Below are 26838 nucleotides of genomic sequence, written 5' to 3'. Positions count from 1 at the left end.
TTCCTTCATCCACCCCCCACCCCCGCCGGATTCCCACATACCCTGACCCCTTTCTCTCGATTTCGGAGCCATTTCCAGAGTCCCGCTCATATGACCTCATTTGAAGTGCACTGTGGACGGGCTGCCATCTGCAGCTGCTACCACAGCAGCCAAGGGCTTTAGCTCCCGACTACCTCCCTTCCTTTGGAACTTGGGGGCCCTCTACTCCCCGCTTGCACACCACAGACCTTTGCTGAGGATTGTGGGGACCCTCACTCAGTTTGCAGCACGTTGTAGCCATCCCTGTCCTCCCTTGAAACTCAGCTTGTGAGCTCCTTTGGAGCAGCGTGGCCCACCTGGCTGCAACGGAAGAGACACAGCTGACAGTGAAACAACAGCTTAGATCTGAGAGCCGGAAAGCTCTGTCAAAAGGGACCTCCCTCTTCACACCGTAGAGGCTGTAGGAGCCGCCAGGCTTTCGGAACCAGTGCTGGGGCCAAAATGACTCCACAGCTGTTTTCCTTCCTGGGGAGGGTTCTGGCTCGAGTGGGAATGGCTCAAGTCTCCTAAGGTTCTGAAAGCCCACTGTGTGCAGATTCACGGTACACAGAGAGGAAAAGGTGGAGTCCTAGCCTGGAGGTGGTCACAGCTCACGGATGAGCCAGGCAGGCAGGCAGGCAGGGCATGAGAACACCTGAGCTGCCTTCATGAGTGAATGGTGTGGGGGCAGAGGAAGAGAAGCCGGTCTGCTCCCTCGTGTGGTGCCCAGGGCAGGTTGTCCCCAGAGGAAACCCTTACGACGGTGAGGACTATCACTGCTGTTTCCCAAGGGGTTCCGTCGGTGCGTGTCTTCCCCGGAGCGGTCAGGCCGTCTCTCAAGTACACTGGCCATGGGCATTGCCTCTCCTTGGAACTTCCCATGTGTTTCTCTTTTTTATGGAACAGTGATTTTCTAGAGTGGTTCTGGGCCACAAGGATGTTGGGTCATTTTCTAGCCTTCTGTCATGAAGAACGCTTTCCTGGGCATGGGGGTGGTTTGTTGTTCCAGCTCCCTTTCTTGGCTTCTTTTGGGAGCTGGTGCAACAAGAGGAGCTCAGCCTCTGCCTTCTGGCTGAGATGTCACCCTTCAAACAGCAATGCCTGCCTGGAGATAATGATGGCAGTTGCCAAAAGGGCTTCGTTTGGCACATGGTATCTTGAAAGGACGTACACCGTCCTTTCAGCTATCAAAGGCTAGTTCAAATGACATAAAAATGAGAACTCTCCAATGGAGTCTTACAGTAGGTGGAGAGTCCGAAAAACACTCCTTCAGTCATTTCGCTGAGAGTCACTGATTGGGGACACCAAGAATATAGGAAGGAATGCAGAAAGAAAAGATGAAATTGTGTTCAGGATCGGGGGGAGGGATGAACAGGGCGTGCTTGCCTTGAATCCAGGCTTTGTTGGGGGGTGGGGCATAAAGATGGAACGGGTCTGAAACTACAAAGTGGTGATGGTAACACAGTATCACCAGAGTTACACAACAGTGTTCCCAGATTGCAACAATGATGAAACAGTTTACTAATCCCAACTTAACCAACAAAAATCCAGGAAACCATACAAAAAATAAAACATCACCAGAAAGGTGGAAACAAACCACATGCAAAGCAGTTCAGGGGAAAGGAACTCCATGTCCCCTGGGGGCAGACCGAGTTGCCGGCATCCACGGTGAGCAGACAGGGATGGAGGCTGCAGAGCCGACCGCTCCCCTGGACGTGGTGTTTCCGGTAAGGGCTCTGGGTCTCTGTCCAGAGCGGGGGCTCTTTCTCCCTGCAGGGCTGGGTGAGTCATCGTGGGCGTCTGGGTGTTGCACGGGAGCCAGGGCAGGCTCTCCCTGCCGAGGCGGTGACTCTTCCTCTGCCTCGGGTTCTCTTGCCAAAGCCCGAGCAGGTAGAGGTGCACGTGGAGGTGGAGGTTCTCGCTGAGGGGGTGGGACATCAGTGCCTGGGGCTGGGGGTCCTGCAGGCACGGAGATCCGATCTGCCCGGTGTGCTGGCCAGTACCCAGCTGGCCTGGTGTCTCTGCGAGGGCAAGTCTCGCTTCTCCATCTGCCCTCGGTGGATCCCTGGGTCCTGCACCTGGAGCCACCACCTGTGTGGGGACAGGTCTGGGAAGTGGAGCCTGGTTCCAGTTGGAGGCCAGTGCTAGAGCTGGGGGAGAAGCAAAGTTTGCCCACAGGCCAGCCTTGGCATGTGCGTACCCCGGGACAGAAACCTTCCAAGAGGTTCCCAAAGAATACCCAGCGTCAGATGTCTTTTGGGACTGAAGTGTGCAAGATGGGGGGCGGGGGGTGTGAGGCCAGCGCTTGCTGCAGGCCCAGCAGCAGCTTTCGAGGACTCGTCCCTGTGTAGCTCAGCACCCCTCCCCACACACTCCCGTGCACCAGCCCCAGCGTCCTCACCTCTGTGCTGTGGCGTGCTGGGCTCCAGGTCCTCCTGGTGCCTCAGAGGCCGGGGTTCTCTGGACTCTGGGTCGGAGCCGCGTGTGCTGAGCTCCGTGGAAGCCTCAGACTGGGCCGCCGGCTGTATCCTGGGCGGTGTCTCGGCAGCAGGCCTTCCCCACCTCCGCGTCTCCCCCGGTGGGGCTGATGCCTCCGTGGGCACGCTGACCTGGAGCCTGCACTGGGCCTCACGGGCGGGCGGGTGGTGCTCCGACCCCTCCCTCTGGGAGCTGGATGGGGTGTCCCCGTCCTCGGCCTCATCACGTGGGAAGCTCTGCAACGACAGTGACCGTCAGCCAGCCATGCTGGGAGTTTTCCGAGCTGGGCCTGGCCAGTGGAGCCGCTGCTTCTGCCTGCTCGAACTTCTCTTCCCAGAAGGGTCAGAGACGTGTGTCTGCTCAGATCCCCACCCGGGAGGAAAGAGACCCATCTGAGGGTGTGAGGTCAGCCTGGCCGGTCGGCGCTGCCCACACTCTCCCCATCCCGCCCAGCCTGCTCTCCCCTGGGGTGTGGGCACAACTTGTCCACAGGCTTCTGACCCCACATCCGCCTGGGCTTCCTTGAGGGAGACACAGCCCGAGAAACCCGCATCCCCACACACAGGCAAAGGACCCGGTGTTTCCGGGTGGCATGGGAGAGGTGGCCTGGCCCGGCCTGGGGCTCCCCGTGTTACCTTTCTGTTTCTCCGGGCAAAGGGCCAGAGGCCTCTCGGGGGTGTCCTGAGCCAACGTCGACAGGGTGCCCACGCACACTGCCTGTGAGCTCTCCTGAGGCCCCGGCCTCTGGGCAGGGGCAAACAGCAGGACATCTTGGCAGCAAGTGATCTGGCTGGGGGCTCCTCTCCGCTCTGGAGGCCTGGATACCCGGATTGCGGGTTCTGTTGGGTTCTGTTGCCGGCAGGTGACATCATTTCCTGGGGTTCGTGCTGAGGTCCCTTCCTCAAAACTTCCCAAGGGAATCTCTGGGTTTCTGACTGCTCGACCACCCCCCTTAGGCCATGTGCAGGCACAATGACACCCACACGGCCCAGCCCACAGCCCTGGGGAGGCCTGGGTTCAGCCAGGGCCTGAGCTCCGAGGACCATGCTGCTCTCAGACCAGGCTCCTTCTTCTCATAAGTGGTGTGGCCCTGGACAAGCATATGCCCCTCAGGGTTGCCCCAGTCTCTCCATCTGCAGAGTGGGGGTCATTCTCCCATCTGCTTCCTAGGTCTGTCGGCCTACGAGCAGCTCCATGCCTTTCCACCTGGGGCCGATATCACGTGGAGCTCGTGCGCTGAGACTTCAGAAAGAAAGATTCCATCCAGGGCTGACACAGCACAGAATGGGGCAGAACGAGGCCTGGATGCGCCGTGGAACCCAGGAAAAGGCACTCACCCTCCTGACTGTTTTGAGACCCCGCATCCAAGTTGGAGGACCGAAAGGAAGACTCGAAGGTCTCCCTCTCTTATAGAAAAGAGTAGCCAACTTTCTGGTCCTCTGTTTCCATTGAGATTCTGTTCAAGGGTCCCAGCTCGGCTTCTGCGGGTGGCTGAGCTTCTAATGGCTCCCTGCGTTCTTGTCTTTTCCTCTCCAAACCTTCCGTCCTTTTCCCCCTTCTGGGGTGGAAGGGCGCTGTCATTGCTTCTACCTTCGAGACAGATTGAGGAATAGTCTGGACCATCGACTCCTTTCCTCTCTTTGGTTCCGGGTCTCTCTCTGGCTGTGTCCCTCTCTTTTCCTTTCTCAATTCCGTCTGTGTCTTCCTCTTTCTCTCTCGTGTGTGGATGGATGGATGGATGCTAGGGATGCACATGTATATGATTAGATGAGGGTTATGTTTTAGGGATAGGTTAGAGGGAGAGAAAGGCTTTAGGTCAGAGTTGGTCATGGGGGAAGGGTCAAGGGTGGTGGTGGTGTTTCTTGGAATCTGAGTGCTGTGCATTCTTCGTCTCTTTCCATATGAACCCCTTCTCAGATACACCACTTGCAAGGAGTCTCTCGTGTTCCGTTTCCTATCTTTTGCATTTGTGAATGCTTAGCCTCTCTGTTGTGAATAGGTTCCATTGGATGGAAACCCAGTGGTGTACTTCGTTTACCTCTTTCCCTTACTTGAAGAGACCCATTTCGACCTCCGCCCAGCAAATGGCAAGGAGACTCTGATGTTAAGGAGCCTTTGACCTACGCTTCTTTCTAGCTATCTCATGACATCAGTCTTTAGGGTGAGGTTTTTCCCCGATATTGAGGTGGTATGAGATCAAACCCAATAGCGTTCTTCAGATGTAGCTGTCTGGTTTTCCCATGGACATTGATTGAAGAGGCTTTCTTGTTCCCATTTGGATATTCTCACCGTCTGTGTCAGAGATGAGTTGACCATGGATGCTGGGGTTTGTTTCTGGACCCTCAACTTTATTCCATCGATCTGGATCTGTGTGTGTTGTTGTATTCCCAATAGCATACTGTCCTGCTGCTGCTGCTGCGGCTAAGTCACTTCAGTCGTGTCTGACTCTGCAAGACCCCATGGCCTGTAGCCTACCAGGCTCCTCCGTCCAGGACATTTTCCAGGCAAGAGTACTGGAATGGGTCGCCATTGCCTTCTCCGATACTCTCCTGAGGATCCTAGTTTGGTCGTCTAATTTCCTTTCACACAACCTTGGATGTCCGTATCGGGGCTTTTTCGTCGGATTGTATTGACAATGTAGGCTCTTTTCTGTTTCCGTACCCCTTTTGCAATTCTTTGTTCGGTGCGAAAATGCATTGGCATTTTGGGAGGAATAGCATGGAAGCTGTGGATTGCCATGTGGGGCTGTGACATGATTTTCCCAGTAGGAATTCTTTCAAGCCCTGAGCACAGCTTCTCTTTCCAGTGATTGGTGTGGGCTTGATCTTCCTCCTTCCATCTCTCGCCGTTTTGTGAGAACAGGTCCATCCTTCCCTTCTGGGGTAGATGGACTCGTGGATATCACTTCAGTGAATGGCATTGTCAGTGGGGGTGATAATTCCCTTCTCATTGGAAGACTTTGCTGTGAGTATTAGAAATGCAAGTGACTTCTCTTCCCCTTCCTCCCTGTCCATGTCTCAGAGCCACCGGGAAACAGAGGCCTCATCCACGGTCACACAGGCCTGAGGGGGTGCAACTAGACTGTTGTTTCTTCAGGCCCTCAGTGCTGGACATCATCCGGGATACTCTGTGTGTGTCTTCCTCCGTCTGGTGTCCCTTCAGACCTTTCCCTAGTTTTCACAGGCTTGTTGTGTTGGCGTTCTTTGTCTGTTTGGAGACACATCCTTGATAAGCTTTGTGTTTCCACTCATTCGTCTCGCGATGTATGACCTGTCTTTTGCTTTTGTAATGAGGTCTTTCCCACAGTAGATATCTTTGATTTTGCAAAGTCCACTGTATTCTCTGGGTTTTTTTTGTGGACTGCCTTTTAGTTTTGTGTGTGAAGACTCAAAGCACGTGTCCGGTTTCTGCTCATTGTTCTTCTAGATTTGTGACAAGTTTTCATGGAAAGTTTGTCTAGGGATAACTGGAAGTGAACTCGGTGTAAGGTGTCAAGTCTCCATCTCCATTCATGTCATCCCCTGCAGTTTCCAATTCCCTGTTCCTGAGTGGTTTTGGAGATCTTGTGGGAAGGTTGGTTGCATTGGAGTTTGCATTTCCACCTTGATTCGATTCACACTGTTCTGCCCTCAGGGACACTGTCAAGGGGGAGTGAGGAGCAGCCTGCACTTCCAGCAGTGACCACACGGTGGGGCGAGTGCTGCTCTCCCCTCTGGGAGCCCCAGGCCACAGGCATCCCAGTGAGGAGCCAGCTCTGTGCTCAGCTGAAAGGAGTTAGTCTCTCAGGAGCCTCGGAGCCCTTGCCTTTGGATCACCCAGGGTGGGCATTTACTGGGACAGAAAAAATTGCCCTGAATTCCATGGACGGAAGAGCCTGGCTGTGTAGAGTTGGTGAGTTGCCGTGAATCAGACACAACTGAGGACACAAAAATTCAATAGATTAAAACACATTTTGGGGGTGGGGGGGAGTGAAAGTGGGTGATGTGGGTTTTTTTGTCTTATATAATAGCCAAGGGAAATCTAGTTTAAACCTAAATTCACATAGATGGGAAAGGTATAGCTCTCCGTCACCCTATTTAAAAAAAAAAAAAAAAACTACTAAACTTTTCTGGAAGTTTATTTAGTAGCTTCCTTGAGCAGTTTATTGTGGAGCATTTTTTTTTTCTGTGACATTGGCCTCATTAAAAATTATGGTTTGCCTTTAGTGGATAATTTTGTTCATTGGTTTCTTAGAGAACCTTGGTAATCTTTGAGTTTCCTGGGGAGTATGGTCACATGACCTGGCCCTGGCCAATCGGTGCGTTCCACCTCCCTGGCCACTGTGATTGGCTCCGGGCTGGGGCAGTGCCCAATCGGGGCCCAGGGCCGGGCCTCACGTTGGAAGCCAGGGGAAGACGAGCTCTCGTCCTGCTGGGGTAGGGGAAGGGGTGGGGCCGGGGGAGGTCAGGCTCCAGCAGTGGGAGGGGCTTGAGGTCCGCCTGCGGCAGTTGGTGACGTTCCTGCTCCCCTCAGGGCAGAGCCGCCGGCCTGAGAATGAGGGCGCTGCTGAGCCCAGGGGCTGGGATGGCCCGTTGCTGCTGTGGTCCCAGAGCTCCACCCGAGACCTGAGGGAAGCCGTCTGCCCGTGAGTCCTCTCCCGCTTGTCTGTCAGCTTGTTTGAAGCATGCTGGGTTTTCTGCCCAGCTGGCTAAGGGGAGTCCCTGGAAATGCAAGGGTGTGGGTTTTGGCAGACTTCAGGGAAGACATGCCAGATGAGCCTGGGAGACTCCAGCTTAAGCTGGATTCAGGAGATATCTCTTCGGGCCAGCTAGTAATTGTAGGATAAGCCTAATGAGTCTTCACAGGATGAAGAGAGTAACGTGCCAAGGTAGCAATTGATGTCCTCATTCGAGAGGATGAAGCTGGTGCTCAGAGAAGGGGGGAACTTGGCCACAGCAAGGAGGTGTGCACCCAGACAGAACCCCCCAGATCCGGCCATTGGAGCTCAGGGAGGCCACTGGTGTGGCTTGTCCCTGTGGCAGGGCCCGAGGCAGGCAGCCCACCCTGATTCCTGCGGGGGCCTGACTTGGGAAGTGCCATCTGGTAGCTTTGAGACTCACCAAACCAAATTGCACTGGAGAGAGGAGGGACACCTTCCTTCATCCACCCCCCACCCCCGCCGGATTCCCACATACCCTGACCCCTTTCTCTCGATTTCGGAGCCATTTCCAGAGTCCCGCTCATATGACCTCATTTGAAGTGCACTGTGGACGGGCTGCCATCTGCAGCTGCTACCACAGCAGCCAAGGGCTTTAGCTCCCGACTACCTCCCTTCCTTTGGAACTTGGGGACCCTCTACTCCCCACTTGCACACCACAGACCTTTGCTGAGGATTGTGGGGACCCTCACTCAGTTTGCAGCACGTTGTAGCCATCCCTGTCCTCCCTTGAAACTCAGCTTGTGAGCTCCTTTGGAGCAGCGTGGCCCACCTGGCTGCAACGGAAGAGACACAGCTGACAGTGAAACAACAGCTTAGATCTGAGAGCCGGAAAGCTCTGTCAAAAGGGACCTCCCTCTTCACACCGTAGAGGCTGTAGGAGCCGCCAGGCTTTCGGAACCAGTGCTGGGGCCAAAATGACTCCACAGCTGTTTTCCTTCCTGGGGAGGGTTCTGGCTCGAGTGGGAATGGCTCAAGTCTCCTAAGGTTCTGAAAGCCCACTGTGTGCAGATTCACGGTACACAGAGAGGAAAAGGTGGAGTCCTAGCCTGGAGGTGGTCACAGCTCACGGATGAGCCAGGCAGGCAGGCAGGCAGGGCATGAGAACACCTGAGCTGCCTTCATGAGTGAATGGTGTGGGGGCAGAGGAAGAGAAGCCGGTCTGCTCCCTCGTGTGGTGCCCAGGGCAGGTTGTCCCCAGAGGAAACCCTTACGACGGTGAGGACTATCACTGCTGTTTCCCAAGGGGTTCCGTCGGTGCGTGTCTTCCCCGGAGCGGTCAGGCCGTCTCTCAAGTACACTGGCCATGGGCATTGCCTCTCCTTGGAACTTCCCATGTGTTTCTCTTTTTTATGGAACAGTGATTTTCTAGAGTGGTTCTGGGCCACAAGGATGTTGGGTCATTTTCTAGCCTTCTGTCATGAAGAACGCTTTCCTGGGCATGGGGGTGGTTTGTTGTTCCAGCTCCCTTTCTTGGCTTCTTTTGGGAGCTGGTGCAACAAGAGGAGCTCAGCCTCTGCCTTCTGGCTGAGATGTCACCCTTCAAACAGCAATGCCTGCCTGGAGATAATGATGGCAGTTGCCAAAAGGGCTTCGTTTGGCACATGGTATCTTGAAAGGACGTACACCGTCCTTTCAGCTATCAAAGGCTAGTTCAAATGACATAAAAATGAGAACTCTCCAATGGAGTCTTACAGTAGGTGGAGAGTCCGAAAAACACTCCTTCAGTCATTTCGCTGAGAGTCACTGATTGGGGACACCAAGAATATAGGAAGGAATGCAGAAAGAAAAGATGAAATTGTGTTCAGGATCGGGGGGAGGGATGAACAGGGCGTGCTTGCCTTGAATCCAGGCTTTGTTGGGGGGTGGGGCATAAAGATGGAACGGGTCTGAAACTACAAAGTGGTGATGGTAACACAGTATCACCAGAGTTACACAACAGTGTTCCCAGATTGCAACAATGATGAAAAAGTTTACTAATCCCAACTTAACCAACAAAAATACAGGAAACCATACAAAAAATAAAACATCACCAGAAAGGTGGAAACAAACCACATGCAAAGCAGTTCAGGGGAAAGGAACTCCATGTCCCCTGGGGGCAGACCGAGTTGCCGGCATCCACGGTGAGCAGACAGGGATGGAGGCTGCAGAGCCGACCGCTCCCCTGGACGTGGTGTTTCCGGTAAGGGCTCTGGGTCTCTGTCCAGAGCAGGGGCTCTTTCTCCCTGCAGGGCTGGGTGAGTCATCGTGGGCGTCTGGGTGTTGCACGGGAGCCAGGGCAGGCTCTCCCTGCCGAGGCGGTGACTCTTCCTCTGCCTCGGGTTCTCTTGCCAAAGCCCGAGCAGGTAGAGGTGCACGTGGAGGTGGAGGTTCTCGCTGAGGGGGTGGGACATCAGTGCCTGGGGCTGGGGGTCCTGCAGGCACGGAGATCCGATCTGCCCGGTGTGCTGGCCAGTACCCAGCTGGCCTGGTGTCTCTGCGAGGGCAAGTCTCGCTTCTCCATCTGCCCTCGGTGGATCCCTGGGTCCTGCACCTGGAGCCACCACCTGTGTGGGGACAGGTCTGGGAAGTGGAGCCTGGTTCCAGTTGGAGGCCAGTGCTAGAGCTGGGGGAGAAGCAAAGTTTGCCCACAGGCCAGCCTTGGCATGTGCGTACCCCGGGACAGAAACCTTCCAAGAGGTTCCCAAAGAATACCCAGCGTCAGATGTCTTTTGGGACTGAAGTGTGCAAGATGGGGGGCGGGGGGTGTGAGGCCAGCGCTTGCTGCAGGCCCAGCAGCAGCTTTCGAGGACTCGTCCCTGTGTAGCTCAGCACCCCTCCCCACACACTCCCGTGCACCAGCCCCAGCGTCCTCACCTCTGTGCTCTGGCGTGCTGGGCTCCAGGTCCTCCTGGTGCCTCAGAGGCCGGGGTTCTCTGGACTCTGGGTCGGAGCCGGGTGTGCTGAGCTCCGTGGCAGCCTCAGACTGGGCCGCCGGCTGTATCGTGGGCGGTGTCTCGGCAGCAGGCCTTCCCCACCTCCGCGTCTCCCCCGGTGGGGCTGATGCCTCCGTGGGCACGCTGACCTGGAGCCTGCACTGGGCCTCACGGGCGGGCGGGTGGTGCTCCGACCCCTCCCTCTGGGAGCTGGATGGGGTGTCCCCGTCCTCGGCCTCATCACGTGGGAAGCTCTGCAACGACAGTGACCGTCAGCCAGCCATGCTGGGAGTTTTCCGAGCTGGGCCTGGCCAGTGGAGCCGCTGCTTCTGCCTGCTCGAACTTCTCTTCCCAGAAGGGTCAGAGACGTGTGTCTGCTCAGATCCCCACCCGGGAGGAAAGAGACCCATCTGAGGGTGTGAGGTCAGCCTGGCCGGTCGGCTCTGCCCACACTCTCCCCATCCCGCCCAGCCTGCTCTCCCCTGGGGTGTGGACACAACTTGTCCACAGGCTTCTGACCCCACATCTGCCTGGGCTTCCTTGAGGGAGACACAGCCCGAGAAACCCGCATCCCCACACACAGGCAAAGGACCCGGTGTTTCCGGGTGGCATGGGAGAGGTGGCCTGGCCCGGCCTGGGGCTCCCCGTGTTACCTTTCTGTTTCTCCGGGCAAAGGGCCAGAGGCCTCTCGGGGGTGTCCTGAGCCAACGCCGACAGGGTGCCCACGCACACTGCCTGTGAGCTCTCCTGAGGCCCCGGCCTCTGGGCAGGGGCAAACAGCAGAACATCTTGGCAGCAAGTGATCTGGCTGGGGGCTCCTCTCCGCTCTGGAGGCCTGGATACCCGGATTGCGGGTTCTGTTGGGTTCTGTTGCCGGCAGGTGACATCATTTCCTGGGGTTCGTGCTGAGGTCCCTTCCTCAAAACTTCCCAAGGGAATCTCTGGGTTTCTGACTGCTCGACCACCCCCCTTAGGCCATGTGCAGGCACAATGACACCCACACGGCCCAGCCCACAGCCCTGGGGAGGCCTGGGTTCAGCCAGGGCCTGAGCTCCGAGGACCATGCTGCTCTCAGACCAGGCTCCTTCTTCTCATAAGTGGTGTGGCCCTGGACAAGCATATGCCCCTCAGGGTTGCCCCAGTCTCTCCATCTGCAGAGTGGGGGTCATTCTCCCATCTGCTTCCTAGGTCTGTCGGCCTACGAGCAGCTCCATGCCTTTCCACCTGGGGCCGATATCACGTGGAGCTCGTGCGCTGAGACTTCAGAAAGGAAGATTCCATCCAGGGCTGACACAGCACAGAATGGGGCAGAACGAGGCCTGGATGCGCCGTGGAACCCAGGAAAAGGCACTCCCCCTCCTGACTGTTTTGAGACCCCGCATCCAAGTTGGAGGACCGAAAGGAAGACTCGAAGGTCTCCCTCTCTTATAGAAAAGAGTAGCCAACTTTCTGGTCCTCTGTTTCCATTGAGATTCTGTTCAAGGGTCCCAGCTCGGCTTCTGCGGGTGGCTGAGCTTCTAATGGCTCCCTGCGTTCTTGTCTTTTCCTCTCCAAACCTTCCGTCCTTTTCCCCCTTCTGGGGTGGAAGGGCGCTGTCATTGCTTCTACCTTCGAGACAGATTGAGGAAAAGTCTGGACCATCGACTCCTTTCCTCTCTTTGGTTCCGTGTCTCTCTCTGGCTGTGTCCCTCTCTTTTCCTTTCTCAATTCCGTCTGTGTCTTCCTCTTTCTCTCTCGTGTGTGGATGGATGGATGGATGCTAGGGATGCACATGTATATGATTAGATGAGGGTTATGGTTTAGGGATAGGTTAGAGGGAGAGAAAGGCTTTAGGTCAGAGTTGGTCATGGGGGAAGGGTCAAGGGTGGTGGTGGTGTTTCTTGGAATCTGAGTGCTGTGCATTCTTCGTCTCTTTCCATATGAACCCCTTCTCAGATGTCTCTCGTGTTCCGTTTCCTATCTTTTGCATTTGTGAATGCTTAGCCTCTCTGTTGTGAAGAGGTTCCATTGGATGGAAACCCAGTGGTGTACTTCGTTTACCTCTTTCCCTTACTTGAAGAGACCCATTTCGACCTCCGCCCAGCAAATGGCAAGGAGACTCTGATGTTAAGGAGCCTTTGACCTACGCTTCTTTCTAGCTATCTCATGACATCAGTCTTTAGGGTGAGGTTTTTCCCCGATATTGAGGTGGTATGAGATCAAACCCAATAGCGTTCTTCAGATGTAGCTGTCTGGTTTTCCCATGGACATTGATTGAAGAGGCTTTCTTGTTCCCATTTGGATATTCTCACCGTCTGTGTCAGAGATGAGTTGACCATGGATGCTGGGGTTTGTTTCTGGACCCTCAACTTTATTCCATCGATCTGGATCTGTGTGTGTTGTTGTATTCCCAATAGCATACTGTCCTGCTGCTGCTGCTGCGGCTAAGTCACTTCAGTCGTGTCTGACTCTGCATGACCTCGTGGCCTGCAGCCTACCAGGCTCCTCCGTCCAGGACATTTTCCAGGCAAGAGTACTGGAGTGGGTCGCCATTGCCTTCTCCGATACTCTCCTGAGGATCCTAGTTTGGTCGTCTAATTTCCTTTCACACAACCTTGGATGTCCGTATCGGGGCTTTTTCGTCGGATTGTATTGACAATGTAGGCTCTTTTCTGTTTCCGTACCCCTTTTGCAATTCTTTGTTCGGTGCGAAAATGCATTGGCATTTTGGGAGGAATAGCATGGAAGCTGTGGATTGCCATGTGGGGCTGTGACATGATTTTCCCAGTAGGAATTCTTTCAAGCCCTGAGCACAGCTTCTCTTTCCAGTGATTGGTGTGGGCTTGATCTTCCTCCTTCCATCTCTCGCCGTTTTGTGAGAACAGGTCCATCCTTCCCTTCTGGGGTAGATGGACTCGTGGGTATCACTTCAGTGAATGGCATTGTCAGTGGGGGTGATAATTCCCTTCTCATTGGAAGACTTTGCTGTGAGTATTAGAAATGCAAGTGACTTCTCTTCCCCTTCCTCCCTGTCCATGTCTCAGAGCCACCGGGAAACAGAGGCCTCATCCACGGTCACACAGGCCTGAGGGGGTGCAACTAGACTGTTGTTTCTTCAGGCCCTCAGTGCTGGACATCATCCGGGATACTCTGTGTGTGTCTTCCTCCGTCTGGTGTCCCTTCAGACCTTTCCCTAGTTTTCACAGGCTTGTTGTGTTGGCGTTCTTTGTCTGTTTGGAGACACATCCTTGATAAGCTTTGTGTTTCCACTCATTCGTCTCGCGATGTATGACCTGTCTTTTGCTTTTGTAATGAGGTCTTTCCCACAGTAGATATCTTTGATTTTGCAAAGTCCACTGTATTCTCTGGGTTTTTTTTGTGGACTGCCTTTTAGTTTTGTGTGTGAAGACTCAAAGCACGTGTCCGGTTTCTGCTCATTGTTCTTCTAGATTTGTGACAAGTTTTCATGGAAAGTTTGTCTAGGGATAACTGGAAGTGAACTCGGTGTAAGGTGTCAAGTCTCCATCTCCATTCATGTCATCCCCTGCAGTTTCCAATTCCCTGTTCCTGAGTGGTTTTGGAGATCTTGTGGGAAGGTTGGTTGCATTGGAGTTTGCATTTCCACCTTGATTCGATTCACACTGTTCTGCCCTCAGGGACACTGTCAAGGGGGAGTGAGGAGCAGCCTGCACTTCCAGCAGTGACCACACGGTGGGGCGAGTGCTGCTCTCCCCTCTGGGAGCCCCAGGCCACAGGCATCCCAGTGAGGAGCCAGCTCTGTGCTCAGCTGAAAGGAGTTAGTCTCTCAGGAGCCTCGGAGCCCTTGCCTTTGGATCACCCAGGGTGGGCATTTACTGGGACAGAAAAAATTGCCCTGAATTCCATGGACGGAAGAGCCTGGCTGTGTAGAGTTGGTGAGTTGCCGTGAATCAGACACAACTGAGGACACAAAAATTCAATAGATTGAAACACATTTTGGGGGTGGGGGGGAGTGAAAGTGGGTGATGTGGGTTTTTTTGTCTTATATAATAGCCAAGGGAAATCTAGTTTAAACCTAAATTCACATAGATGGGAAAGGTATAGCTCTCCGTCACCCTATTTAAAAAAAAAAAAAAACTACTAAACTTTTCTGAAAGTTTATTTAGTAGCTTCCTTGAGCAGTTTATTGTGGAGCATTTTTTTTTTTCTGTGACATTGGCCTCATTAAAAATTATGGTTTGCCTTTAGTGGATAATTTTGTTCATTGGTTTCTTAGAGAACCTTGGTAATCTTTGAGTTTCCTGGGGAGTATGGTCACATGACCTGGCCCTGGCCAATCGGTGCGTTCCACCTCCCTGGCCACTGTGATTGGCTCCGGGCTGGGGCAGTGCCCAATCGGGGCCCAGGGCCGGGCCTCACGTTGGAAGCCAGGGGAAGACGAGCTCTCGTCCTGCTGGGGTAGGGGAAGGGGTGGGGCCGGGGGAGGTCAGGCTCCAGCAGTGGGAGGGGCTTGAGGTCCGCCTGCGGCAGTTGGTGACGTTCCTGCTCCCCTCAGGGCAGAGCCGCCGGCCTGAGAATGAGGGCGCTGCTGAGCCCAGGGGCTGGGATGGCCCGTTGCTGCTGTGGTCCCAGAGCTCCACCCGAGACCTGAGGGAAGCCGTCTGCCCGTGAGTCCTCTCCCGCTTGTCTGTCAGCTTGTTTGAAGCATGCTGGGTTTTCTGCCCAGCTGGCTAAGGGGAGTCCCTGGAAATGCAAGGGTGTGGGTTTTGGCAGACTTCAGGGAAGACATGCCAGATGAGCCTGGGAGACTCCAGCTTAAGCTGGATTCAGGAGATATCTCTTCGGGCCAGCTAGTAATTGTAGGATAAGCCTAATGAGTCTTCACAGGATGAAGAGAGTAACGTGCCAAGGTAGCAATTGATGTCCTCATTCGAGAGGATGAAGCTGGTGCTCAGAGAAGGGGGGAACTTGGCCACAGCAAGGAGGTGTGCACCCAGACAGAACCCCCCAGATCCGGCCATTGGAGCTCAGGGAGGCCACTGGTGTGGCTTGTCCCTGTGGCAGGGCCCGAGGCAGGCAGCCCACCCTGATTCCTGCGGGGGCCTGACTTGGGAAGTGCCATCTGGTAGCTTTGAGACTCACCAAACCAAATTGCACTGGAGATAGGAGGGACACCTTCCTTCATCCACCCCCCACCCCCGCCGGATTCCCACATACCCTGACCCCTTTCTCTCGATTTCGGAGCCATTTCCAGAGTCCCGCTCATATGACCTCATTTGAAGTGCACTGTGGACAGGCTGCCATCTGCAGCTGCTACCACAGCAGCCAAGGGCTTTAGCTCCCGACTACCTCCCTTCCTTTGGAACTTGGGGGCCCTCTACTCCCCACTTGCACACCACAGACCTTTGCTGAGGATTGTGGGGACCCTCACTCAGTTTGCAGCACGTTGTAGCCATCCCTGTCCTCCCTTGAAACTCAGCTTGTGAGCTCCTTTGGAGCAGCGTGGCCCACCTGGCTGCAACGGAAGAGACACAGCTGACAGTGAAACAACAGCTTAGATCTGAGAGCCGGAAAGCTCTGTCAAAAGGGACCTCCCTCTTCACACCGTAGAGGCTGTAGGAGCCGCCAGGCTTTCGGAACCAGTGCTGGGGCCAAAATGACTCCACAGCTGTTTTCCTTCCTGGGGAGGGTTCTGGCTCGAGCGGGAATGGCTCAAGTCTCCTAAGGTTCTGAAAGCCCACTGTGTGCAGATTCACGGTACACAGAGAGGAAAAGGTGGAGTCCTAGCCTGGAGGTGGTCACAGCTCACGGATGAGCCAGGCAGGCAGGCAGGCAGGGCATGAGAACACCTGAGCTGCCTTCATGAGTGAATGGTGTGGGGGCAGAGGAAGAGAAGCCGGTCTGCTCCCTCGTGTGGTGCCCAGGGCAGGTTGTCCCCAGAGGAAACCCTTACGACGGTGAGGACTATCACTGCTGTTTCCCAAGGGGTTCCGTCGGTGCGTGTCTTCCCCGGAGCGGTCAGGCCGTCTCTCAAGTACACTGGCCATGGGCATTGCCTCTCCTTGGAACTTCCCATGTGTTTCTCTTTTTTATGGAACAGTGATTTTCTAGAGTGGTTCTGGGCCACAAGGATGTTGGGTCATTTTCTAGCCTTCTGTCATGAAGAACGCTTTCCTGGGCATGGGGGTGGTTTGTTGTTCCAGCTCCCTTTCTTGGCTTCTTTTGGGAGCTGGTGCAACAAGAGGAGCTCAGCCTCTGCCTTCTGGCTGAGATGTCACCCTTCAAACAGCAATGCCTGCCTGGAGATAATGATGGCAGTTGCCAAAAGGGCTTCGTTTGGCACATGGTATCTTGAAAGGACGTACACCGTCCTTTCAGCTATCAAAGGCTAGTTCAAATGACATAAAAATGAGAACTCTCCAATGGAGTCTTACAGTAGGTGGAGAGTCCGAAAAACACTCCTTCAGTCATTTCGCTGAGAGTCACTGATTGGGGACACCAAGAATATAGGAAGGAATGCAGAAAGAAAAGATGAAATTGTGTTCAGGATCGGGGGGAGGGATGAACAGGGCGTGCTTGCCTTGAATCCAGGCTTTGTTGGGGGGTGGGGCATAAAGATGGAACGGGTCTGAAACTACAAAGTGGTGATGGTAACACAGTATCACCAGAGTTACACAACAGTGTTCCCAGATTGCAACAATGATGAAAAAGTTTACTAATCCCAACTTAACCAACAAAAATACAGGAAACCATACAAAAAATAAAACATCACCAGAAAGGTGGAAACAAACCACATGCAAAGCAGTTCAGGGGAAAGGAACTCCATGTCCCCTGGGGGCAGACCGAGTTGCCGGCATCCACGGTGAGCAGACAGGGATGGAGGCTGCAGAGCCGACCGCTCCCCTGGACGTGGTGTTTCCGGTAAGGGCTCTGGGTCTCTGTCCAGAGCGGGGGCTCTTTCTCCCTGCAGGGCTGGGTGAGTCATCGTGGGCGTCTGGGTGTTGCACGGGAGCCAGGGCAGGCTCTCCCTGCCGAGGCGGTGACTCTTCCTCTGCCTCGGGTTCTCTTGCCAAAGCCCGAGCAGGTAGAGGTGCACGTGGAGGTGGAGGTTCTCGCTGAGGGGGTGGGACATCAGTGCCTGGGGCTGGGGGTCCTGCAGGCACGGAGATCCGATCTGCCCGGTGTGCTGGCCAGTACCCAGCTGGCCTGGTGTCTCTGCGAGGGCAAGTCTCGCTTCTCCATCTGCCCTCGGTGGATCCCTGGGTCCTGCACCTGGAGCCACCACCTGTGTGGGGACAGGTCTGGGAAGTGGAGCCTGGTTCCAGTTGGAGGCCAGTGCTAGAGCTGGGGGAGAAGCAAAGTTTGCCCACAGGCCAGCCTTGGCATGTGCGTACCCCGGGACAGAAACCTTCCAAGAGGTTCCCAAAGAATACCCAGCGTCAGATGTCTTTTGGGACTGAAGTGTGCAAGATGGGGGGCGGGGGGTGTGAGGCCAGCGCTTGCTGCAGGCCCAGCAGCAGCTTTCGAGGACTCGTCCCTGTGTAGCTCAGCACCCCTCCCCACACACTCCCGTGCACCAGCCCCAGCGTCCTCACCTCTGTGCTCTGGCGTGCTGGGCTCCAGGTCCTCCTGGTGCCTCAGAGGCCAGGGTTCTCTGGACTCTGGGTCGGAGCCGGGTGTGCTGAGCTCCGTGGAAGCCTCAGACTGGGCCGCCGGCTGTATCCTGGGCGGTGTCTCGGCAGCAGGCCTTCCCCACCTCCGCGTCTCCCCCGGTGGGGCTGATGCCTCCGTGGGCACGCTGACCTGGAGCCTGCACTGGGCCTCACGGGCGGGCGGGTGGTGCTCCGACCCCTCCCTCTGGGAGCTGGATGGGGTGTCCCCGTCCTCGGCCTCATCACGTGGGAAGCTCTGCAACGACAGTGACCGTCAGCCAGCCATGCTGGGAGTTTTCCGAGCTGGGCCTGGCCAGTGGAGCCGCTGCTTCTGCCTGCTCGAACTTCTCTTCCCAGAAGGGTCAGAGACGTGTGTCTGCTCAGATCCCCACCCGGGAGGAAAGAGACCCATCTGAGGGTGTGAGGTCAGCCTGGCCGGTCGGCGCTGCCCACACTCTCCCCATCCCGCCCAGCCTGCTCTCCCCTGGGGTGTGGGCACAACTTGTCCACAGGCTTCTGACCCCACATCCGCCTGGGCTTCCTTGAGGGAGACACAGCCCGAGAAACCCGCATCCCCACACACAGGCAAAGGACCCGGTGTTTCCGGGTGGCATGGGAGAGGTGGCCTGGCCCGGCCTGGGGCTCCCCGTGTTACCTTTCTGTTTCTCCGGGCAAAGGGCCAGAGGCCTCTCGGGGGTGTCCTGAGCCAACGTCGACAGGGTGCCCACGCACACTGCCTGTGAGCTCTCCTGAGGCCCCGGCCTCTGGGCAGGGGCAAACAGCAGAACATCTTGGCAGCAAGTGATCTGGCTGGGGGCTCCTCTCCGCTCTGGAGGCCTGGATACCCGGATTGCGGGTTCTGTTGGGTTCTGTTGCCGGCAGGTGACATCATTTCCTGGGGTTCGTGCTGAGGTCCCTTCCTCAAAACTTCCCAAGGGACTCTCTGGGTTTCTGACTGCTCGACCACCCCCCTTAGGCCATGTGCAGGCACAATGACACCCACACGGCCCAGCCCACAGCCCTGGGGAGGCCTGGGTTCAGCCAGGGCCTGAGCTCCGAGGACCATGCTGCTCTCAGACCAGGCTCCTTCTTCTCATAAGTGGTGTGGCCCTGGACAAGCATATGCCCCTCAGGGTTGCCCCAGTCTCTCCATCTGCAGAGTGGGGGTCATTCTCCCATCTGCTTCCTAGGTCTGTCGGCCTACGAGCAGCTCCATGCCTTTCCACCTGGGGCCGATATCACGTGGAGCTCGTGCGCTGAGACTTCAGAAAGAAAGATTCCATCCAGGGCTGACACAGCACAGAATGGGGCAGAACGAGGCCTGGATGCGCCGTGGAACCCAGGAAAAGGCACTCCCCCTCCTGACTGTTTTGAGACCCCGCATCCAAGTTGGAGGACCGAAAGGAAGACTCGAAGGTCTCCCTCTCTTATAGAAAAGAGTAGCCAACTTTCTGGTCCTCTGTTTCCATTGAGATTCTGTTCAAGGGTCCCAGCTCGGCTTCTGCGGGTGGCTGAGCTTCTAATGGCTCCCTGCGTTCTTGTCTTTTCCTCTCCAAACCTTCCGTCCTTTTCCCCCTTCTGGGGTGGAAGGGCGCTGTCATTGCTTCTACCTTCGAGACAGATTGAGGAATAGTCTGGACCATCGACTCCTTTCCTCTCTTTGGTTCCGTGTCTCTCTCTGGCTGTGTCCCTCTCTTTTCCTTTCTCAATTCCGTCTGTGTCTTCCTCTTTCTCTCTCGTGTGTGGATGGATGGATGGATGCTAGGGATGCACATGTATATGATTAGATGAGGGTTATGTTTTAGGGATAGGTTAGAGGGAGAGAAAGGCTTTAGGTCAGAGTTGGTCATGGGGGAAGGGTCAAGGGTGGTGGTGGTGTTTCTTGGAATCTGAGTGCTGTGCATTCTTCGTCTCTTTCCATATGAACCCCTTCTCAGATACACCACTTGCAAGGAGTCTCTCGTGTTCCGTTTCCTATCTTTTGCATTTGTGAATGCTTAGCCTCTCTGTTGTGAATAGGTTCCATTGGATGGAAACCCAGTGGTGTACTTCGTTTACCTCTTTCCCTTACTTGAAGAGACCCATTTCGACCTCCGCTCAGCAAATGGCAAGGAGACTCTGATGTTAAGGAGCCTTTGACCTACGCTTCTTTCTAGCTATCTCATGACATCAGTCTTTAGGGTGAGGTTTTTCCCCGATATTGAGGTGGTATGAGATCAAACCCAATAGCGTTCTTCAGATGTAGCTGTCTGGTTTTCCCATGGACATTGATTGAAGAGGCTTTCTTGTTCCCATTTGGATATTCTCCCCGTCTGTGTCAGAGATGAGTTGACCATGGATGCTGGGGTTTGTTTCTGGACCCTCAACTTTATTCCATCGATCTGGATCTGTGTGTGTTGTTGTATTCCCAATAGCATACTGTCCTGCTGCTGCTGCTGCGGCTAAGTCACTTCAGTCGTGTCTGACTCTGCAAGACCCCATGGCCTGTAGCCTACCAGGCTCCTCCGTCCAGGACATTTTCCAGGCAAGAGTACTGGAGTGGGTCGCCATTGCCTTCTCCGATACTCTCCTGAGGATCCTAGTTTGGTCGTCTAATTTCCTTTCACACAACCTTGGATGTCCGTATCGGGGCTTTTTCGTCGGATTGTATTGACAATGTAGGCTCTTTTCTGTTTCCGTACCCCTTTTGCAATTCTTTGTTCGGTGCGAAAATGCATTGGCATTTTGGGAGGAATAGCATGGAAGCTGTGGATTGCCATGTGGGGCTGTGACATGATTTTCCCTATAGGAATTCTTTCAAGCCCTGAGCACAGCTTCTCTTTCCAGTGATTGGTGTGGGCTTGATCTTCCTCCTTCCATCTCTCGCCGTTTTGTGAGAACAGGTCCATCCTTCCCTTCTGGGGTAGATGGACTCGTGGATATCACTTCAGTGAATGGCATTGTCAGTGGGGGTGATAATTCCCTTCTCATTGGAAGACTTTGCTGTGAGTATTAGAAATGCAAGTGACTTCTCTTCCCCTTCCTCCCTGTCCATGTCTCAGAGCCACCGGGAAACAGAGGCCTCATCCACGGTCACACAGGCCTGAGGGGGTGCAACTAGACTGTTGTTTCTTCAGGCCCTCAGTGCTGGACATCATCCGGGATACTCTGTGTGTGTCTTCCTCCGTCTGGTGTCCCTTCAGACCTTTCCCTAGTTTTCACAGGCTTGTTGTGTTGGCGTTCTTTGTCTGTTTGGAGACACATCCTTGATAAGCTTTGTGTTTCCACTCATTCGTCTCGCGATGTATGACCTGTCTTTTGCTTTTGTAATGAGGTCTTTCCCACAGTAGATATCTTTGATTTTGCAAAGTCCACTGTATTCTCTGGGTTTTTTTTGTGGACTGCCTTTTAGTTTTGTGTGTGAAGACTCAAAGCACGTGTCCGGTTTCTGCTCATTGTTCTTCTAGATTTGTGACAAGTTTTCATGGAAAGTTTGTCTAGGGATAACTGGAAGTGAACTCGGTGTAAGGTGTCAAGTCTCCATCTCCATTCATGTCATCCCCTGCAGTTTCCAATTCCCTGTTCCTGAGTGGTTTTGGAGATCTTGTGGGAAGGTTGGTTGCATTGGAGTTTGCATTTCCACCTTGATTCGATTCACACTGTTCTGCCCTCAGGGACACTGTCAAGGGGGAGTGAGGAGCAGCCTGCACTTCCAGCAGTGACCACACGGTGGGGCGAGTGCTGCTCTCCCCTCTGGGAGCCCCAGGCCACAGGCATCCCAGTGAGGAGCCAGCTCTGTGCTCAGCTGAAAGGAGTTAGTCTCTCAGGAGCCTCGGAGCCCTTGCCTTTGGATCACCCAGGGTGGGCATTTACTGGGACAGAAAAAATTGCCCTGAATTCCATGGACGGAAGAGCCTGGCTGTGTAGAGTTGGTGAGTTGCCGTGAATCAGACACAACTGAGGACACAAAAATTCAATAGATTGAAACACATTTTGGGGGTGGGGGGGAGTGAAAGTGGGTGATGTGGGTTTTTTTGTCTTATATAATAGCCAAGGGAAATCTAGTTTAAACCTAAATTCACATAGATGGGAAAGGTATAGCTCTCCGTCACCCTATTTAAAAAAAAAAAAAACTACTAAACTTTTCTGAAAGTTTATTTAGTAGCTTCCTTGAGCAGTTTATTGTGGAGCATTTTTTTTTTTCTGTGACATTGGCCTCATTAAAAATTATGGTTTGCCTTTAGTGGATAATTTTGTTCATTGGTTTCTTAGAGAACCTTGGTAATCTTTGAGTTTCCTGGGGAGTATGGTCACATGACCTGGCCCTGGCCAATCGGTGCGTTCCACCTCCCTGGCCACTGTGATTGGCTCCGGGCTGGGGCAGTGCCCAATCGGGGCCCAGGGCCGGGCCTCACGTTGGAAGCCAGGGGAAGACGAGCTCTCGTCCTGCTGGGGTAGGGGAAGGGGTGGGGCCGGGGGAGGTCAGGCTCCAGCAGTGGGAGGGGCTTGAGGTCCGCCTGCGGCAGTTGGTGACGTTCCTGCTCCCCTCAGGGCAGAGCCGCCGGCCTGAGAATGAGGGCGCTGCTGAGCCCAGGGGCTGGGATGGCCCGTTGCTGCTGTGGTCCCAGAGCTCCACCCGAGACCTGAGGGAAGCCGTCTGCCCGTGAGTCCTCTCCCGCTTGTCTGTCAGCTTGTTTGAAGCATGCTGGGTTTTCTGCCCAGCTGGCTAAGGGGAGTCCCTGGAAATGCAAGGGTGTGGGTTTTGGCAGACTTCAGGGAAGACATGCCAGATGAGCCTGGGAGACTCCAGCTTAAGCTGGATTCAGGAGATATCTCTTCGGGCCAGCTAGTAATTGTAGGATAAGCCTAATGAGTCTTCACAGGATGAAGAGAGTAACGTGCCAAGGTAGCAATTGATGTCCTCATTCGAGAGGATGAAGCTGGTGCTCAGAGAAGGGGGGAACTTGGCCACAGCAAGGAGGTGTGCACCCAGACAGAACCCCCCAGATCCGGCCATTGGAGCTCAGGGAGGCCACTGGTGTGGCTTGTCCCTGTGGCAGGGCCCGAGGCAGGCAGCCCACCCTGATTCCTGCGGGGGCCTGACTTGGGAAGTGCCATCTGGTAGCTTTGAGACTCACCAAACCAAATTGCACTGGAGATAGGAGGGACACCTTCCTTCATCCACCCCCCACCCCCGCCGGATTCCCACATACCCTGACCCCTTTCTCTCGATTTCGGAGCCATTTCCAGAGTCCCGCTCATATGACCTCATTTGAAGTGCACTGTGGACGGGCTGCCATCTGCAGCTGCTACCACAGCAGCCAAGGGCTTTAGCTCCCGACTACCTCCCTTCCTTTGGAACTTGGGGGCCCTCTACTCCCCGCTTGCACACCACAGACCTTTGCTGAGGATTGTGGGGACCCTCACTCAGTTTGCAGCACGTTGTAGCCATCCCTGTCCTCCCTTGAAACTCAGCTTGTGAGCTCCTTTGGAGCAGCGTGGCCCACCTGGCTGCAACGGAAGAGACACAGCTGACAGTGAAACAACAGCTTAGATCTGAGAGCCGGAAAGCTCTGTCAAAAGGGACCTCCCTCTTCACACCGTAGAGGCTGTAGGAGCCGCCAGGCTTTCGGAACCAGTGCTGGGGCCAAAATGACTCCACAGCTGTTTTCCTTCCTGGGGAGGGTTCTGGCTCGAGTGGGAATGGCTCAAGTCTCCTAAGGTTCTGAAAGCCCACTGTGTGCAGATTCACGGTACACAGAGAGGAAAAGGTGGAGTCCTAGCCTGGAGGTGGTCACAGCTCACGGATGAGCCAGGCAGGCAGGCAGGCAGGGCATGAGAACACCTGAGCTGCCTTCATGAGTGAATGGTGTGGGGGCAGAGGAAGAGAAGCCGGTCTGCTCCCTCGTGTGGTGCCCAGGGCAGGTTGTCCCCAGAGGAAACCCTTACGACGGTGAGGACTATCACTGCTGTTTCCCAAGGGGTTCCGTCGGTGCGTGTCTTCCCCGGAGCGGTCAGGCCGTCTCTCAAGTACACTGGCCATGGGCATTGCCTCTCCTTGGAACTTCCCATGTGTTTCTCTTTTTTATGGAACAGTGATTTTCTAGAGTGGTTCTGGGCCACAAGGATGTTGGGTCATTTTCTAGCCTTCTGTCATGAAGAACGCTTTCCTGGGCATGGGGGTGGTTTGTTGTTCCAGCTCCCTTTCTTGGCTTCTTTTGGGAGCTGGTGCAACAAGAGGAGCTCAGCCTCTGCCTTCTGGCTGAGATGTCACCCTTCAAACAGCAATGCCTGCCTGGAGATAATGATGGCAGTTGCCAAAAGGGCTTCGTTTGGCACATGGTATCTTGAAAGGACGTACACCGTCCTTTCAGCTATCAAAGGCTAGTTCAAATGACATAAAAATGAGAACTCTCCAATGGAGTCTTACAGTAGGTGGAGAGTCCGAAAAACACTCCTTCAGTCATTTCGCTGAGAGTCACTGATTGGGGACACCAAGAATATAGGAAGGAATGCAGAAAGAAAAGATGAAATTGTGTTCAGGATCGGGGGGAGGGATGAACAGGGCGTGCTTGCCTTGAATCCAGGCTTTGTTGGGGGGTGGGGCATAAAGATGGAACGGGTCTGAAACTACAAAGTGGTGATGGTAACACAGTATCACCAGAGTTACACAACAGTGTTCCCAGATTGCAACAATGATGAAAAAGTTTACTAATCCCAACTTAACCAACAAAAATACAGGAAACCATACAAAAAATAAAACATCACCAGAAAGGTGGAAACAAACCACATGCAAAGCAGTTCAGGGGAAAGGAACTCCATGTCCCCTGGGGGCAGACCGAGTTGCCGGCATCCACGGTGAGCAGACAGGGATGGAGGCTGCAGAGCCGACCGCTCCCCTGGACGTGGTGTTTCCGGTAAGGGCTCTGGGTCTCTGTCCAGAGCGGGGGCTCTTTCTCCCTGCAGGGCTGGGTGAGTCATCGTGGGCGTCTGGGTGTTGCACGGGAGCCAGGGCAGGCTCTCCCTGCCGAGGCGGTGACTCTTCCTCTGCCTCGGGTTCTCTTGCCAAAGCCCGAGCAGGTAGAGGTGCACGTGGAGGTGGAGGTTCTCGCTGAGGGGGTGGGACATCAGTGCCTGGGGCTGGGGGTCCTGCAGGCACGGAGATCCGATCTGCCCGGTGTGCTGGCCAGTACCCAGCTGGCCTGGTGTCTCTGCGAGGGCAAGTCTCGCTTCTCCATCTGCCCTCGGTGGATCCCTGGGTCCTGCACCTGGAGCCACCACCTGTGTGGGGACAGGTCTGGGAAGTGGAGCCTGGTTCCAGTTGGAGGCCAGTGCTAGAGCTGGGGGAGAAGCAAAGTTTGCCCACAGGCCAGCCTTGGCATGTGCGTACCCCGGGACAGAAACCTTCCAAGAGGTTCCCAAAGAATACCCAGCGTCAGATGTCTTTTGGGACTGAAGTGTGCAAGATGGGGGGCGGGGGGTGTGAGGCCAGCGCTTGCTGCAGGCCCAGCAGCAGCTTTCGAGGACTCGTCCCTGTGTAGCTCAGCACCCCTCCCCACACACTCCCGTGCACCAGCCCCAGCGTCCTCACCTCTGTGCTCTGGCGTGCTGGGCTCCAGGTCCTCCTGGTGCCTCAGAGGCCAGGGTTCTCTGGACTCTGGGTCGGAGCCGGGTGTGCTGAGCTCCGTGGAAGCCTCAGACTGGGCCGCCGGCTGTATCCTGGGCGGTGTCTCGGCAGCAGGCCTTCCCCACCTCCGCGTCTCCCCCGGTGGGGCTGATGCCTCCGTGGGCACGCTGACCTGGAGCCTGCACTGGGCCTCACGGGCGGGCGGGTGGTGCTCCGACCCCTCCCTCTGGGAGCTGGATGGGGTGTCCCCGTCCTCGGCCTCATCACGTGGGAAGCTCTGCAACGACAGTGACCGTCAGCCAGCCATGCTGGGAGTTTTCCGAGCTGGGCCTGGCCAGTGGAGCCGCTGCTTCTGCCTGCTCGAACTTCTCTTCCCAGAAGGGTCAGAGACGTGTGTCTGCTCAGATCCCCACCCGGGAGGAAAGAGACCCATCTGAGGGTGTGAGGTCAGCCTGGCCGGTCGGCGCTGCCCACACTCTCCCCATCCCGCCCAGCCTGCTCTCCCCTGGGGTGTGGGCACAACTTGTCCACAGGCTTCTGACCCCACATCCGCCTGGGCTTCCTTGAGGGAGACACAGCCCGAGAAACCCGCATCCCCACACACAGGCAAAGGACCCGGTGTTTCCGGGTGGCATGGGAGAGGTGGCCTGGCCCGGCCTGGGGCTCCCCGTGTTACCTTTCTGTTTCTCCGGGCAAAGGGCCAGAGGCCTCTCGGGGGTGTCCTGAGCCAACGTCGACAGGGTGCCCACGCACACTGCCTGTGAGCTCTCCTGAGGCCCCGGCCTCTGGGCAGGGGCAAACAGCAGAACATCTTGGCAGCAAGTGATCTGGCTGGGGGCTCCTCTCCGCTCTGGAGGCCTGGATACCCGGATTGCGGGTTCTGTTGGGTTCTGTTGCCGGCAGGTGACATCATTTCCTGGGGTTCGTGCTGAGGTCCCTTCCTCAAAACTTCCCAAGGGAATCTCTGGGTTTCTGACTGCTCGACCACCCCCCTTAGGCCATGTGCAGGCACAATGACACCCACACGGCCCAGCCCACAGCCCTGGGGAGGCCTGGGTTCAGCCAGGGCCTGAGCTCCGAGGACCATGCTGCTCTCAGACCAGGCTCCTTCTTCTCATAAGTGGTGTGGCCCTGGACAAGCATATGCCCCTCAGGGTTGCCCCAGTCTCTCCATCTGCAGAGTGGGGGTCATTCTCCCATCTGCTTCCTAGGTCTGTCGGCCTACGAGCAGCTCCATGCCTTTCCACCTGGGGCCGATATCACGTGGAGCTCGTGCGCTGAGACTTCAGAAAGAAAGATTCCATCCAGGGCTGACACAGCACAGAATGGGGCAGAATGAGGCCTGGATGCGCCGTGGAACCCAGGAAAAGGCACTCCCCCTCCTGACTGTTTTGAGACCCCGCATCCAAGTTGGAGGACCGAAAGGAAGACTCGAAGGTCTCCCTCTCTTATAGAAAAGAGTAGCCAACTTTCTGGTCCTCTGTTTCCATTGAGATTCTGTTCAAGGGTCCCAGC

The 26838-nt window shown here is 55.3% G+C and overlaps 2 protein-coding genes and 3 long non-coding RNA genes across 5 annotated transcripts in view; 3 read left to right on the top strand and 2 right to left on the bottom strand.

Moving 5' to 3' along the window:
• Positions 1-16805, top strand: part of LOC145527622 (uncharacterized) — a 39751-nt gene extending 22946 nt beyond the window's left edge. The window contains exons 10-15 of the long non-coding RNA XR_014069787.1: positions 3667-3892; positions 6130-6387; positions 7009-7120; positions 11296-11521; positions 13743-14000; positions 14621-16805. This is a non-coding gene — a long non-coding RNA (uncharacterized LOC145527622). The remainder of the gene's footprint in view (positions 1-3666; positions 3893-6129; positions 6388-7008; positions 7121-11295; positions 11522-13742; positions 14001-14620) is intronic.
• LOC145527592 (uncharacterized) lies at positions 16757-18542 on the bottom strand. Its single transcript, XM_081545709.1, has 3 exons — positions 18373-18542; positions 17661-17973; positions 16757-17350 (listed from the first exon to the last, which is right to left on the bottom strand). Exons 1-3 carry the CDS (start codon positions 18505-18507, stop codon positions 16872-16874), a joined length of 927 nt encoding a protein of 308 aa, XP_081401835.1. The 5' UTR covers positions 18508-18542; the 3' UTR covers positions 16757-16871.
• On the top strand, positions 17006-24432 carry LOC145527648 (uncharacterized). Its single transcript, XR_014069820.1, has 3 exons — positions 17006-19133; positions 21371-21628; positions 22248-24432. It is a non-coding gene; the product is annotated as an uncharacterized LOC145527648 (long non-coding RNA).
• LOC145527591 (uncharacterized) lies at positions 24384-26169 on the bottom strand. The gene is made up of 3 exons (XM_081545708.1): positions 26000-26169; positions 25288-25600; positions 24384-24977 (listed from the first exon to the last, which is right to left on the bottom strand). Exons 1-3 carry the CDS (start codon positions 26132-26134, stop codon positions 24499-24501), a joined length of 927 nt encoding a protein of 308 aa, XP_081401834.1. The 5' UTR covers positions 26135-26169; the 3' UTR covers positions 24384-24498.
• The window catches only part of LOC145527612 (uncharacterized), a 22706-nt gene continuing 20500 nt past the window's right edge, over positions 24633-26838 (top strand). The window contains exon 1 of the long non-coding RNA XR_014069774.1: positions 24633-26760. This is a non-coding gene — a long non-coding RNA (uncharacterized LOC145527612). The remainder of the gene's footprint in view (positions 26761-26838) is intronic.

This window comes from Giraffa tippelskirchi, chromosome 11, assembly GCF_054371585.1.
Source record: "Giraffa tippelskirchi isolate mGirTip1 chromosome 11, T2T-mGirTip1v1.2.pri, whole genome shotgun sequence".
In the NCBI taxonomy this organism is placed as follows: domain Eukaryota; kingdom Metazoa; phylum Chordata; class Mammalia; order Artiodactyla; family Giraffidae; genus Giraffa; species Giraffa tippelskirchi.
Note: the sequence above shows the minus strand (reverse complement) of the source record. Positions and strands in the feature narration are given on the sequence as shown.

Bases quoted from the DNA above. Each gene is read 5' to 3' on its own strand.
- LOC145527591 (XM_081545708.1), bottom strand. From the start codon at position 26,134: ATGTTCTGCTGTTTGCCCCTGCCCAGAGGCCGGGGCCTCAGGAGAGCT. The intron at 25,601-25,999 runs GTAACACGGGGA...CTGTCGTTGCAG, and splicing joins TTGCCCGGAGAAACAGAAAG to AGCTTCCCACGTGATGAGGC. The intron at 24,978-25,287 runs GTGAGGACGCTG...GTCCCCACACAG, and splicing joins CAGCACGCCAGAGCACAGAG to GTGGTGGCTCCAGGTGCAGG.
- LOC145527592 (XM_081545709.1), bottom strand. From the start codon at position 18,507: ATGTTCTGCTGTTTGCCCCTGCCCAGAGGCCGGGGCCTCAGGAGAGCT. The intron at 17,974-18,372 runs GTAACACGGGGA...CTGTCGTTGCAG, and splicing joins TTGCCCGGAGAAACAGAAAG to AGCTTCCCACGTGATGAGGC. The intron at 17,351-17,660 runs GTGAGGACGCTG...GTCCCCACACAG, and splicing joins CAGCACGCCAGAGCACAGAG to GTGGTGGCTCCAGGTGCAGG.